The sequence below is a fragment of the Ciconia boyciana genome, chromosome 3 (genome assembly GCF_034638445.1).
Source record: "Ciconia boyciana chromosome 3, ASM3463844v1, whole genome shotgun sequence".
In the NCBI taxonomy this organism is placed as follows: domain Eukaryota; kingdom Metazoa; phylum Chordata; class Aves; order Ciconiiformes; family Ciconiidae; genus Ciconia; species Ciconia boyciana.
Window position 1 is genome coordinate 37,705,191 of NC_132936.1, and position 14,031 is coordinate 37,719,221.

Here is a 14,031-nt window from a genome sequence, read left to right on the forward strand (position 1 = left end):
GAAGGCAGGAGCACTGAAGCCAGAAAATCTTAACCTTTGTACCTAAGTTTACTCTGATGAAGTTCACTCTTTCAACAAGCACTCTCATGAAAGCAAAGTAATGCATAGTTATAAATCTTAGCAAGATTGGTACCTGAATTCCCATTACAGGATTGGACTTTATATTGCTGATATTGAGCTCTGCTCCAGAGGACAGTGAAGTCAGTGGAAAGCCTCCCAATGACTGCCACAAGGTATAAATCAAGCTCAAAATGAGCACTGAGCGTCCTGATTATTTTTTATAGCTCTTGCTACGTACCTTCCATGAGACCTGCAGGATTTCAAAATAAATGATCAATATTAAAATATAAAGAAAGTTTCAAGGACATATTTGGCAGCAAGTCGAGGTCTGTGCTTAGTCTGGACGGTAGAAGTTCACTGAAGGAGGTGGTGATGCAAAAGGGTGAAGGAGCACTTCGCCATCGGGGTGAAACGGTGGGAAGGAAGAGCTTAGTCAGAGGGAATGAATAACCATCTGGCTGCGTGTAGGGAAGTAAGAGGATGAGGGTTATGACTGTAGTAACACGTATAAGGCTGCCAGCTACATGGTTCCGAGTCTTTAAATAAAGACCCAAAAGCTGATGAGGGCTGTAGGCATTCCCCTCAGTCACTTGCAGATGAGCTGACTGATGAAAGGTTATTTAGGATTATCTGCTTATCCTGTTGATTAATAACATCTGTTCCACAGCTGACAATATTGAGAACTGTACGTCTATACCAGGGAGTGAAAATAGACAGCACTGTTTAACTCCTTTGAGATGTAGGGTGTAGGAGAGCCCTTTCGCCAGTGGCCTACCTCCCTTGCGTTGTCCCTTTTGCCTGCCCTGACAGGAATGTGCTGTGCGGCCTGTCCAGAACGGCACCATTTTCCACCCCTTCACCACTGTAAATGGCGGCCAGCGGGGCCAGGCCCAGGCCTGGTGGAGCAGAGGTGGTGCTCCGCATGGGGTAGGAGGACCAGGAGCGGCCAGGCGGGCTGAGCTGTCAGGGAGGAGCAGCCCTGATGGCAGAGGGTATGAATTTAAGCACGTTGTTCATCATGCACTGGGGCCACCTCAACCTGTGGGCAGCACACCTGGAGGGCAGCACAAGCCCCTTCTCAGCCTCTCAAACGCGAATGGTGGCACTTGTCAGCCCCGGGCGTTGGGGGCATGGCAGCTTGGAGCACGCAGGCTGCCGGCTTGGCTCGGTTTCGCTGGGGAAGCACGACAAACAGCCGGCTGTCCCCCGCCCGGGGAGAACTACAGCGCCCGTCGGCCCCTGCGCGCCGCCCCCACCTTTCCCGCCTCTCGCCGTTATCGCCTGCCTCCTGTCAGCGAGCAGCCGGACCCGGCTCGCCCGAGAGGGACTGCCGCGGCGGGGAAAGGGGGTGCTGCGGGTGGCGGCCACCGTCGGGGAGCGGCGGCGGGGTGGAGCGGGGCGGCCCCGTCTCCGTCTCCGTCTCCGTCCCGTGCGGGGGAGCGGCGTCCCCGCAGCCTCGCTGCCGTCCCGTCCGGTCCCGTCGCCGCGGCGGCGGCGCGGCTCATGAGGTGAAGATGGTGATCCGCGTCTTCGTCGCCTCCTCCTCGGGCTCGGTGGCGGTGAGTGGGGGCGAGCGGCGGGGAGAAGGGAGAATAGCGGGGCGCGGGGCCGCCGCGGCCAGGGCTCAGCCTCCGGGGCCGGGGACAGCGCGGGGCGAAGCTGCCCGGTGGTTTTCAGCCGTCGCTCGCCGTCCCCGCGGTTGCCCAGCCTGCCCTCAGCTCCGAGACCTCGCCCCGCACGCCGGCCTGGACCTGAGGGTCAGACTTGCGAAACGCGGGTCTGAATTTGCCGGGGTAGCGTGTGCGATGGGGGAAAAAAATGACAACTCCCCCCCGCGAAAGGCTGCCAAAGCTTAACTTGTTCGTAAATTGCCTTTGGCAAACCAAGCCCCCCTGAAACCTTTTTGTAAGGGACAAATATTGTGTGTGTTTAAAGGGTCTTAAAGGTGATTAAAGTGGGCTAAACTTGCCTGCTTGGGAGGGGGGTTCAGCGCCTTGGTGCAGGGGGAGACCACCCTGCGGCACACTGAAGCCAGTCAGGTGCAGTGCCTTGGTGCCTGCCAACTACTGCAGGTTTAAAAAATAAATAAAAGGAGAGCCTACAGACAAACTTCAGGCCACTAGCACCTCTCTGCGTTAACAAATACTCTGGAAAAGGTACAACTCCTTTCAGACTCGGTTTTGAAAGGCATCACTGTGTCCTCTACTTAACTGAAGCTCTTATAGCTTTTTCTTGTTGAATTAATTATGCATGTGACCTAGGAATTTCCATATTTTCATATAAAGTGACAGCTCTGATTTCCGTTAGGGCAATCTGAGCATAAGCTTTCTACTGAATTTGTTCTTTAATGAGAAACATCAGAAGGACTGAGATACAATTGCTGTTCTTTATGCTTCAGCAGTGAAGGCAGCAGCATTTTTGCGCTGCGGAAGGATGTAGCACTGTATTTTCCCATCTGAAGGTTTATTGTGTGTTCACTTCATTCAGCCTTTTACTGCGCGAATCTTGTTTTCAGTTCAGTGGCATGGTGACAGGTATGTCTTCTGATATGTTTTGGCATGAAGTGTTCAAAATGCTTAGTGGCTGCATTACAGCTAATAAAAACTAATTATCCATTTCAGTAGCCAACTGAGTAAACACAGAGCGTCTTCAGAACTCTATAATCCGTGTTCATCAAGCATCCATAATAGAAACATCTCCTTCCCTGCATGGGCAGTTGGTTCCTGCTGTGGTAGCTCAGTATTGCTAGGTTTAGTTTCTGTTTCATGCCTCATAGCTTGAACAATAATGCCTAGTTTTATATTTTGCTTTTGTTGAAGGGGGGGAAAAGGGCCACATAATTAGCTCGCCCATATCTCCTGTTCTAACCAGTCTGCAAATAGGTTATTGATGGGAGTTTTTAATTCTGCCTTCTTCTTCCCCTGTCTCTGCCTGCAAGGTACATATCCCGTTAGCAGCAGCAACATAACCCTCTTCACTATCTATTAACTCAGCAAACCAAATCGGAGGTTGACAAGCAATTTAATTTGCACATCAGTTCATTTGCTGACTTTTTTCTGGGTTGAACAACAAGAAGATGACTTATAATATGGATAACAGTTTGCATACTGGTGATAGTCAACTTTCTTCATCTAGACAGCAGTACATCTGAGTATAGCCTAGCCAGAGAAGAATAGATAATTTAGCAATTGAAGGTACTGTTACACAGGACCAGAGCTGTGACATCTCTTTTCTGTCAGTTTTTCTTCATCTGTGTTATCACAGTATTTAGGAACCTTGGTTATGGGCTAGGTTCCTGCTGTGCTCAGTGTCGCATCACCAAGGCTTTTTACTGTGGGCTTTGCAGGGGGTGTCCATAGATCACAGCTAAGTGATTGAGGAAAATGACAAAGAAAAAATTATTATCAGCTGGTTATGTGGGAATCCGCATCTGGAGAAATGGTGGTTACTGTATTGCACGTCTCTAAACAGGGAAGTTTTAAACTTATTTTCATTCTCCTGGAACTAAACATTAGTAAAAGGAAACAAAAAGTATTTTGAGTAATGTAATTCCTTGTCGTCTCCTCCAGCCTTCAGCACAACTACGCCAGCTACTTTTTGGGATCCTGTGCATGAGACAGGATGATTTTCCTGTCTACAGAAATGAGTATCCCTTATAGATCCTACTCTGTCTTCTGCTAAAAGCAGTGTCAGAATCCATGGTTTAATTTCCACCTGTAGGTCAGCTTGAGTCAAATTGTAGGCTAGCTGCTTGTGAGAGTGCATGTGGCTGAGATTAGTATCTGTCCTGGTGTAATTGACCAAAACCTTCTATATGTAATATTTGCTGATAAAATAAAAGCAATGTCATAGTGACACGATTCACTTTGCTAATCTCACTAGGGATATTTTGTTAAATTACTCTTTATTTTAAAATGAAAAGTCCATCTGGTCTCTAGAGTAAGCTTTTGGTTTTGTTTGTTACCTCACCAGCAGTGTGCTGTTAAAGCAGGGGCACTTCTCAGTCCTCTTTCCTCTGTGCCTGGAATAAGACTGGTTTGAGTTTGCAGAGAGGGAGGGGTGAAAACACTGATTTGTTTAAATAAAAATAATATGCAGCAATTTCCTTATGTTAACTGGTGAAAGAGATGATATTACCTAGCAAATATAATGAGCTAAACTCTTTGTGTATGACTCCTTTTCAAATCTTCAGAATACCCAGGTCAAATGATAGGCATTTGGCTGAAACATTCCTGAGAAATATACTGGTTGTGTAGGCAGCAAAGGCTTCAGTTTGCATAAATATAACTTTCCCCGGAAACTTTTGAAATTTTTATTGATCTTGATACTTGATGTAATTTATTTTGTGCTAAAGATAAAAATACGTAATAGTCATACATGGTTCTAAGAGTTCAGTGCATAAAATCTTTTGGGGGTCATTCTGGAGAATGAGAAAAGGAAATAATTGGAGTGGATGCAAGGAAGCCAAAAACATCGTGAACCTTCCCTCCATTTGGTCTTGGACTTCTCCCTGCAGCATCTTCCTCACATCTGAAGGTTCTTAGACCCCTGAGGTGTTAATGGTAGTAACTATTTTTTGTTGTTTTTTTAAATAAAACTTGTGAATATAAATGCCTCATGAGATCAAAAGAGCTCACAAATCCCAAAACCTAGTTGTTGCTTGAGTGGAAGCATTAATCTTCAGTGTTTATGGAAGCTGAACTGTGGGTTTACCATGTAGGGATGCTGTAGACAAGTTCCTGAGACCTTCTTGTGGGAAGGGAGGAGAGGCATTGTGTGTATGTGTACATTTCTAAATAACCTCTTGTTGTTTTAAGCATGCATTAGGCAGATCCAATTGAATCACAACGGAAAGCCTCCGAATAGGCAGGCAGGCATGTTTCTACAAGCCTTACTATCTCCTACTTTTTCTGACCTGAATTTCTACTTGTTGTTGGTAAGCTGTGTCTCGAATTCCAAGCACTTCTTTGTAGGACTGGAGAGGCAGGCTTTGCTACTCCTCCCTGATAAGGACAATCAGTGTTCTTTTGTGCTTAGGAGAAAGGCTACTTTAAAATTAGCGTTTACTTTTCTCTCTTAGCAGTGCTTCACTGTTTTCAGGAAATAGTTTATGCCCTCGATTTTCACCAAATCATTCCAAGGTGACTGTAATTTAATCTGTTTCACATTTTCCACTCTATCAATAAAAATTTACACTTGTGCTACCATACCATGTATTGACTCAGTTGTTAAATGGTTTTCAGTGTTTTAAAGCAGCTCTACCTTTGACAGGAAGCTGGTAGTATGAGATAAGTAACTCTGTGCCTGGAATTCCCACAGTTATCTAGAGATGTCAAACCAGGGGAGACTTCGGTCCTCTTGCAGTCAGAGGACTGAAGATCAGGTAAGGGGAATGTCACTGAAGAGCTTTCACATGATGGAGAAACTTCAAACAACTGTCTCACTTGTACTTTCTCCTCTGTGGTAAAAATTTATTGCCTTGCAGCTTCATCTGTTAAGCTGAACAGATAATATAGGGGAGTTACTGAAATAATGGAACAGCGGATAGAATCTACTCTGACTAGTGAGAGATGTGAAACACTTTCCCATTGAAATTTTTGTGTGTTCACAACATGTGAAAAACGCATCACTGAAATTAATTCCATTTAGCATACAAGGGCAAGTGCTGCTCAGCCACATTCTCCATGAGAACATGTTTAAGGGTACAGGAGGGTTTGGGGAGGAACAGCACCAACCTGAAAATAATAGACTTTTTTAAATGACTAAAACTTGGACTTTGACTCTTGCTACTGAAGAGAATTATGGATTTTTTACTAGGAAGCTGGATAAGATAGGTGCAGTTATAGTTAAATTGTTTCTATAGCAAATATTGGTTTTATGAGACTAAAGCTCTGCTTTTGTTTAAGCATATTATGGAGGTCAAATGAGTTGGAATTTTTGTTTCCTGGAATTACTTTAAATCACAGTATGAAACATCAGAATGTCAGAATAATTATGGTCATGTTTGTTTGATTCATGTGTTGTTGGATAATTTAATGAAGACAAATACAATGCTAGCATTCTTAAGGCTAAGCTTGTCTCTTAGCGATAATGATGAATTCCAACTCCACCCTTGCTTGTACAAAGTCATTGTACCTCAACATTTCTCATAGCACTTCTCAGGAAGAATGTGCTTCTTGTTGAGAGGTGTGAAATAAATTAACTTAGAATATGTCAGTTCTAGAATATCCACCATCTAACAGATTTTTTTGCTTCTCTGCACCACAAAAGAACAACAGGCAAAACTGAAAGTGATTTGGTTGAGTGATACAAGTGCCTTTTGTGAAAACTGTATTAGTTATGGTGGTCATTTGGAGGGATTTAGAACTTGTTGCATGTGATTTACGGAAATTCAACTACCTATGATAAAAATATTAAGCTTTGCAAATTATAAACATTATCATTATTTTTTAATATTACAAGGTTGTAAAATCAGATCAGAGCAGCAGGTAAGTTAGCTTTTCAGAAATGAGACAATAATCTTTACAATTAGAAGTGATCCTGCAATATTTACATGGGAAATAGCAGTATTTTAAATGCATAACCACAGTATTGTCTAACATCTGTCAGCATGCTGAGGATATACCTGTTGGATTGGATCCTCAAAGCCTGATTTATGAATCTTACGTGAACATTGTACTGTGTCACTTCACTTGGTCAAGATGGTGGTGCTTTTGGTTGTGCACTTACAGAGTGGTGCTGTAGCAACAGCAGTGATACTGGAAGAAAAGTTCAGTCCTTGCTCAGTCACAGGACATGGCATGTGTTTCCATGTCTTGGACCGTAGCAATTATATCGTGCCCATAGGAGAGATCTGGGGACTTTCTGGATCTAGTCCCTTTGACTGACAAAATTAGTTCCCTCATCCTTCCTCAAGTTTCTTATTGTCAGGTCAGGTGGCTCATATCCATCTTTGCTGGCTTCTGTCAGTCCTGTTTTGCGGGATTCATGTGGCAGAGGGAGCCTGAGAGTCTCCTCGTTCGCAACTGTGAATTCTGCGAGGCAGGGAGATCAGCGCTGAAGGCTTTAGCTATTTTTCACCCTAAGGACCCTCTGTGGATCTAGCTCTCAAGTCTGTATTCCAAAGAAGTCTAAATTCTAGTTACATCTTCCTGCCTCGTGATGGAGAGAACTAAGAGCCTCTGAACAGTGGTTCAGATAGCTTAAGGAACGTGTTCAGGAGGGAGCCGGGTGAGAACCCTAGTCACAAGGATACAGGTGGAATTTAGACCGTATATGTATGGTATTCAGTACCTAACTGTTGCACCATTCTTGTGTGCTCTAGCGCTTTTCAAATATTTACCTTTCTTCTTGGCAGATAGATTATGTCGGAAATAATGCTACCTTGAAGAACATGCTTTAGACTATGAAGTGTCATGAGCAGGAGGACCATTACTGACCTTTGATTGCAATTGTAGCTGTAATAAAACTTCAAAGGAGGTATTGTTCTGACTGGGTTTCTGAACACTGCTTGGAGTGTGTGTTTCAACTCTCCATATACTGATCTGCTTTGTACAGGCATATAGTTCAATGTCTCTAACAACTATATAGTGACATTTTCATTAAAGATTTAGCTCTATATTTTGAATATATTCACGTGAGTTGGAAAGAATAAAATGAGTAATAAAAGGCAGCTTGTTCATTTTGAGAAGGTTTTTCCCCTCTGTTTTTCTATAGACAGTACAGCAGTGTCAAAGTGCAAGTCCCTGAATGGACATACTTCACTGATGGTGACCTATTCTCCTTAATCTTCCACCCATATCATCAAAGCCTAGAAATTCTTTTTCCTAACCTTGGTCATAGTGTCAGTGATCACAGGAGGTCACATATAACTGAATTTGGTTACATTAATGAAAAAAAAAATGAAGTAATAACTAACTTGCATGCAATTTATTAGTACAAATTACTTTTGGATTACTTTTATTTTCCACATTGTTTTGTGAAATGAAAATTAATTTAGGCAGATAACTCACCTGTCTGTTTTCTAGAGGGTACAACCCAGGAGGAAAGGGAAGGAATGAAGCATATGCCACTCTTTGGTTGTCCTCATTTGGTTGTCTGGCACGAGTACACCAACATATAAACTGCCACATTTACGGTTGTCATCATCACATTATTCTCTGCCAACGTTGCTCCTGCAGAGAGAAACTCTAGCGGAGGGGCAAGGCGGGCAGCTCTCATGCTATAACACATTGGATCATTGCAACCACTTGCTTCAGTGCTGCTGAACTGGAAATCTTGGTACCAGCAACTTTAATCTGGTGAATTCAAATTGAAAGCAGCATGTTTTCCATATGCAGTCTACTGCAGGCTTGGTGTCTGGTTTCTTGTCGCTACAAAGGTTGCTCAGCCAAGGGACAATGAACTGAATTCCATTACGTTTGGGCATCACAGAACTGCCTTCACAAAATTTATTCAGCTATTCTTCTGTAAACCTAGGTCAGATATTCACTTCTTCACTAGATTTAAATTTTTTTTCCAAGAAGTCTTATTTGGGCAAAATATGCTAAGCACCAGAGCGTCAGTATTTTTTTTTTCTTTTGGAGCTAAGTATCTTTGTAAAAAGAGATATTAAAAGAAGATGTTGAATTAAAGTCACTGCCGGACTAATGTGAATCCTGTGATCTGCAGTCATTTACTGGGATGTGGTGTCTAGTGTAGTAAATTCATGTAAGATGTGATCCAAAGCTTGTTGAAATTGGTGAAAACATCTTCATTGACTGACTGGGCTTTCATCCAAGCCAGGTGGCTTCCATGCTTACCATTAAACCTGAATGGTGTCTGGTGTGTGTGAAAAGTTCAGGACTTTAATAATGTTTATTGTTCTAAATGTTTTTGTTCATGCATGTAAACGGTACAACGCTGCTGGCTCCAACTTGGAATTGCTCCAGTACTGTCTGCAAACATAACATGTCCTCATTAGCAGTAAGGAGAAATGAACCTCGGGATTTACTCTTCTACCTAAAATGAAAGAACTAGATTGTTAGTAGGTTTGTATTGGACTCCTAAGCCTCTGTCCTTGGGCAAACCATAGCAAGTTAAGTACCAGTTGCATGACTTACAGACCACATTCTAGGCAAGAGAGCTGAATTTCCTGAATTTCCACCATTCTAGTGGACAGTGAGGCTAGAAACAAGTAACTAGCTCTTGCAAAGTTATGTCTCTCTTCTATTCCTGAATACTTCCCCATTTTTAAAATTTAAGGACCTATAGATAAAATTCAAGAAACAGCGAAGATATACCAGTAAATGTGAAAGTCAAAGTTACCTGATAGTACCAAAGCCCAGCAAAGCTTGCCAATGTAATGGGACAATACTTATTTGGAGTAAATTACCTTTCTTAATACTTGCAAGAGCTTAAGAAAACCCCTATATTTTAACTGATATATTGAATATTCTGGTTCTAATAGTCTTGTCAAAGGTGAAGTATACTGCTGAGTAAGTCCATTTCCCTTGCTACGTGAATGCTTTTGATTTTAATTAAAATCCAAATAAAAATTAAATCTATAATGCAACATGTTTCAGTTGACCTCTGTTAGATTCTCTCTGGTACTCTTCTGTACAATCCATCTTCCAATTTAATTATTTCAGGCAGTTTATACTTCTGTTTATCCAAAGAGGGAAATGTAGAAGAAATTAGGATTTGTGGAAAAATAGTCAGCATTTAAGGAAGTTCTTTATTGTATAAAATCAGGATCACTTTTGTCTTTAGCAATCTGAGCGCAACTTGGAGATAAAAGAATTGTCACTAAGCTGGTAACCCAGAGTGTATCATTTTGCTAGCAAGTGCACTAAGGGCAACAGTTTTCTCACCTGCAGCCTCAAGTGCTGGTCTCCTAAGGGAAGGAAATACTGCAGGAAACCCAGAAGGAAATACTGCAATCTTTGTTTTGCTTGCAGTGTGAAAGCTTGGTAAGAAGAGGAATGAACACAGAAATGCTGTAGTCCCTGGAATCTATTCTTAGTTGAAATCTACTGGATCCAAAACCATGATCATGTTCCAGCATGTCAGTAGTTTTTACCAGCTTAATCTTTTGATAAGTTTTACAGAAGATAGTTAATGTTTTGCAAGTCCCTTAAGTTGGTGGATTTCCTTCTTGGTGAGGTGAGGGGAAATGTAGAGGTGGTGGTAGTATTTCTTACCTGTGACTGTCAATGGAAACGGTCTGCAGTTAGCTGCAGTAGCTCGGAAGACCTTCTGAGTTCCTCAGTAGCCATGAGATTGTTTCCTTAATCGTCTCTCCTGGGGTTGGTTCGTTGTTTAGTCGGCACCTGTTGGATGGGCAGATGGAGTCAATTCAGAAACCTAAGTCACTGTTGACTCTCATTTCTAAAAACAAACATCAGATTCATTTTAGTGGGACTCATGTAGGTGAGCGAAGTGTGACCTGATCATTCACGAAATGACTCAGAGTCGTTGGTGAACTTCAGCTGCATTGACTGGGAGGAAGGGGTGACTGAGATACAAACATTGTGCAGGCAAGTCATTTAACATAGTTTGTCTCATAGCAAGAGAGCATGTATACAAAATCTGCTTTCTTGTCTTTCTTGGGCTTTAGGTTTCTGTCTGTGAAGTATTTTGGGGTGAAGTCTTTTGAGTCTTATGTTCAAGGCTGTGGCAGTCCTTCCATTCAGGTGTGCTAGTTTACTCTAAGTTATTTTTCACCACTCTGAAGGGCCTGAGTCTAAAGCATGTGGATATCCTTCTTTTGGGGTGGTAAGAGCTATAGTGATGAGAAACCTTCTTAAAACAAGTTATTTCTATCTCATTAGTGGGGGAAGAGAAAAACAACTGGATTTTACAACAGTAAACAAGCTTATTTAGTATAAATTTAATATTGTACTTCACTATAAAGTAATTGAATTTGGCACAGAGGAAGGGGAGTAACTGTCTTGCTAGCTGATTTATGAAGAGAAGCTCTTAGCAGATGCAGGTTGTTCAGTGACTCATGTTAATGATCAATAACAGCATGCCCTTCTGTTGTTGCCCATCTCCCTTGGGAAGGATAGAGCTTGTCTTGACAGTTAGAGTTCCAGGATTTGTTGTTGTTGGTTTTGCTGTTTTACTTCTGAATAACTAAGCCCCACCATTCCTAGTAAGACAATGGGGAAAACTGCAAGATGTTTCTCATTTTACTGCAAGGAATAAACTTGTAGAAGTTAATGCCTGGGAGTGACCTTTGCATATGTATCAACCTGCCTTTTGTTTGAATATACATATGTAGATGTGTATTTTTGCATATACACTTACATATTGATATATATGTATGTGTATATATATCGTATGTATATGTTATGTATATTTATATCTGTGTATATGTGTGTGTATGTTTCTTAACCTTGGAATCACTGATAGATGGTAATTATCACTTGGTAAAAATAAACCACTGATTTTTGCATCCCCAGAAGAGAAATAAAGAGAACGTCCTGGTGCCTCACATTGGTTGCTCAAGATATGTCAGCATCTGTTGGGGCCCTGTCAAAAATGACTGCTCCTTTATTTGAACGGCTGGACCTTATGGAATTGTAACTATGGATGTCTGTCTTCTGCGTAAGCTAGAGTGCTAAAATCACAGTGCTTGCTCAGCTATCTCTCTTATTCCATGTGTCTGGCCTACACTTAAGAGCTTTACTTATGTAACTTATTTCAGATAATGAGATGCTTACAAAACATCAAAATAGTTATACCAATATGAGATATCTGCCGATATAATTGTGCTGGCTAATGGGGACATAGAGTGGCATAAATATTTCCCTTCCTACCTAGGAAAAAGGTAACAGTGTGAACAATGTTATGAAGATTTTTATCTGACAGCTCTGACAGCGCTAGCAGTGGCAGTTTAAGACCTTACTGCTGATAACTTCAAAGTTGCTCTTCTGCCTGTTGCAGAGCTCCAGGACAGAACGCGTCCTGCATTCTAGCCTCTTTTGTTGCAGTATTGTGTGTTTGCCTTCATGGGTGCTGCAAGTAGGCTAGTAATACATTGAACTGTGAAACCGAGCGTTTGCAGCACCAGGACATGTCCAGTTTTGCTGTTGTTGCAGGGGAGATGAGAACTTTCGGCAGGAGGAGGGTAGCAAGCTTCTGCTTGTGACAAAGCCTTAAGCAGCCACAGTTTCTGTCTTTCTGAACATCCCAATTCATGGGATTGTTCTGCTGCAAACTCTGCCAGCAGGGTTACCCTCAGAGCTTTTGTTTGTAGGCAGAGCCCTGAAACCATGAACTTGTACTCCATATGAAATACAAATCAAAACGTGATTGTGTATGTTCCTTCCACACATGCTGATAAGTTTTTCCTGCTGGATTTTGGCTTTTGATGCTTTTACAAAAAGACAGAACTTTGTTTACCTTCACATGCTAGGAGATACAGCCCGTTGTGATCCTTTTCACCAGTCTGCTATGCAACATGGGTCCTCTGAATTCACTGGATAGCTCCCAGTTGAATTAAGAGAATGCGACTCAGAAAAAAAATGCATCAGTTTAATGGTGTAAATTCCATCACAACTTTCACAGATTTGTTTTATTTCCTGACATTTTCATATGCTGTAGAGGATGATATTGGGTATTATCTGTGCTATTAAAACCCTTATGAGTGATTATTTGGAACAATTTAATAATAACATTACAAATAAATTAAACACTGGTTTCTTATTCATGGAATTGGGGTCTGCTTTTCAGAGAAAGGCAAGCGAATGTTTGTGTGTCTTCATTTGAAAGAAAGCTTCCTTTGATCTGATGAACAATAGAGCATCAGGAACTGAAACCTGTCATTTGCTGCAGGGTTAGTGAAATTATCATCCCTGTCTAATCTAAAGAAACACAATTCAAGTATGCATTAAACCTTTGATGTGGATCTGCATCTCCTAAGGTCAGACAATCTTTCTGAAGCATCTCTAATTGAGTGATCTGATATGTTTATATAGAAGCAGAGACAGGAGTGGCATTTGAAGGATTTAGATAGCATCAAATTCTTCAGTAGGAACCTGCGAGGAAGCTAAAATTAGTTAGAAAGGAGATAGAAAACTAGTCTTTGATCAGAGAAGACAGCTGCCTTGAAGGCCCTGATGTGCAAGCAGTCCTTTCCTACTCTGTGAGACTGGCTTGCCTGTAGCAAGGTCTATTTTCTGGTAAAGGTTCCCAGCATCAGGCCCCAGGAGGGTCTGAAAATCTATGGGTTCATTCAGCGATACCTTTGGCTATGTGGAGGTGACTCCTGTTGACCTTACAGGAGATGTGTCTGCAGTTTATGGGATAATAATCCTCTGGCTGCTGTGTTTAGGGATGCAGCTAGTCATTAAGAAACAGGGCTGCAGAATTATAAAGGAAAAGGTAATTTGCACATATGGAGCTGCAAGAACACACAAGCTACATGGATATAGTTGTGTTTGTTGAAAGAGAAATAATGTTGATGTTTGTTAATAAAGTTAGAAGCCTCATTCTGCTCTCACTTGAGTCAAAGGTGATTCTGTTATTGATCTGAATAATAGCAGTGGCAGTCAGCCCTAGTTTAGAGAATGATATCAACAAAATCCATCATCCTAGCCTTACAAAACCATACTGATAGGACTTTGCAGTAATACAGTCCCATTTTATCTGAAATCTGACATTTGTCTAGAGCCGCAAATGCATTTTTCTGTTGCTATTTCATATACTGCTGGGAAAACCCGTAAATATCCGTAAAAACTTAGCACAACAAATTCTGAATGACTAGCACTGCTGTAACTGCTGTTATTTTGAAGTGCATTGTCAGGGATGTGTATATCTGTAGTTGGCAGAATGACACATCTGTGCTGTGCAGATAGTAGCTGTCAGGAGAAAATAGTGAAAGTATTGACAGCTTTATTTCACAAACTTGTTTTTCAAATTCTTTGGCGTGTTTTGGAATAATAATATCTCTGATCCTTCAGCATGAGAAAACAAATAAATGCAAGC

General features: G+C 41.7%; 1 protein-coding gene across 1 annotated transcript in view; it reads left to right on the forward strand.

The window, feature by feature from the left end:
- The first annotated feature begins 1,190 nt into the window (after window positions 1-1,190).
- The window catches only part of SH3BGRL2 (SH3 domain binding glutamate rich protein like 2), a 47,577-nt gene continuing 34,736 nt past the window's right edge, over window positions 1,191-14,031 (forward strand). The window contains exon 1 of the mRNA XM_072855892.1: window positions 1,191-1,619. Within this exon, the coding sequence (XP_072711993.1) occupies window positions 1,191-1,619 (429 nt within the window). The remainder of the gene's footprint in view (window positions 1,620-14,031) is intronic.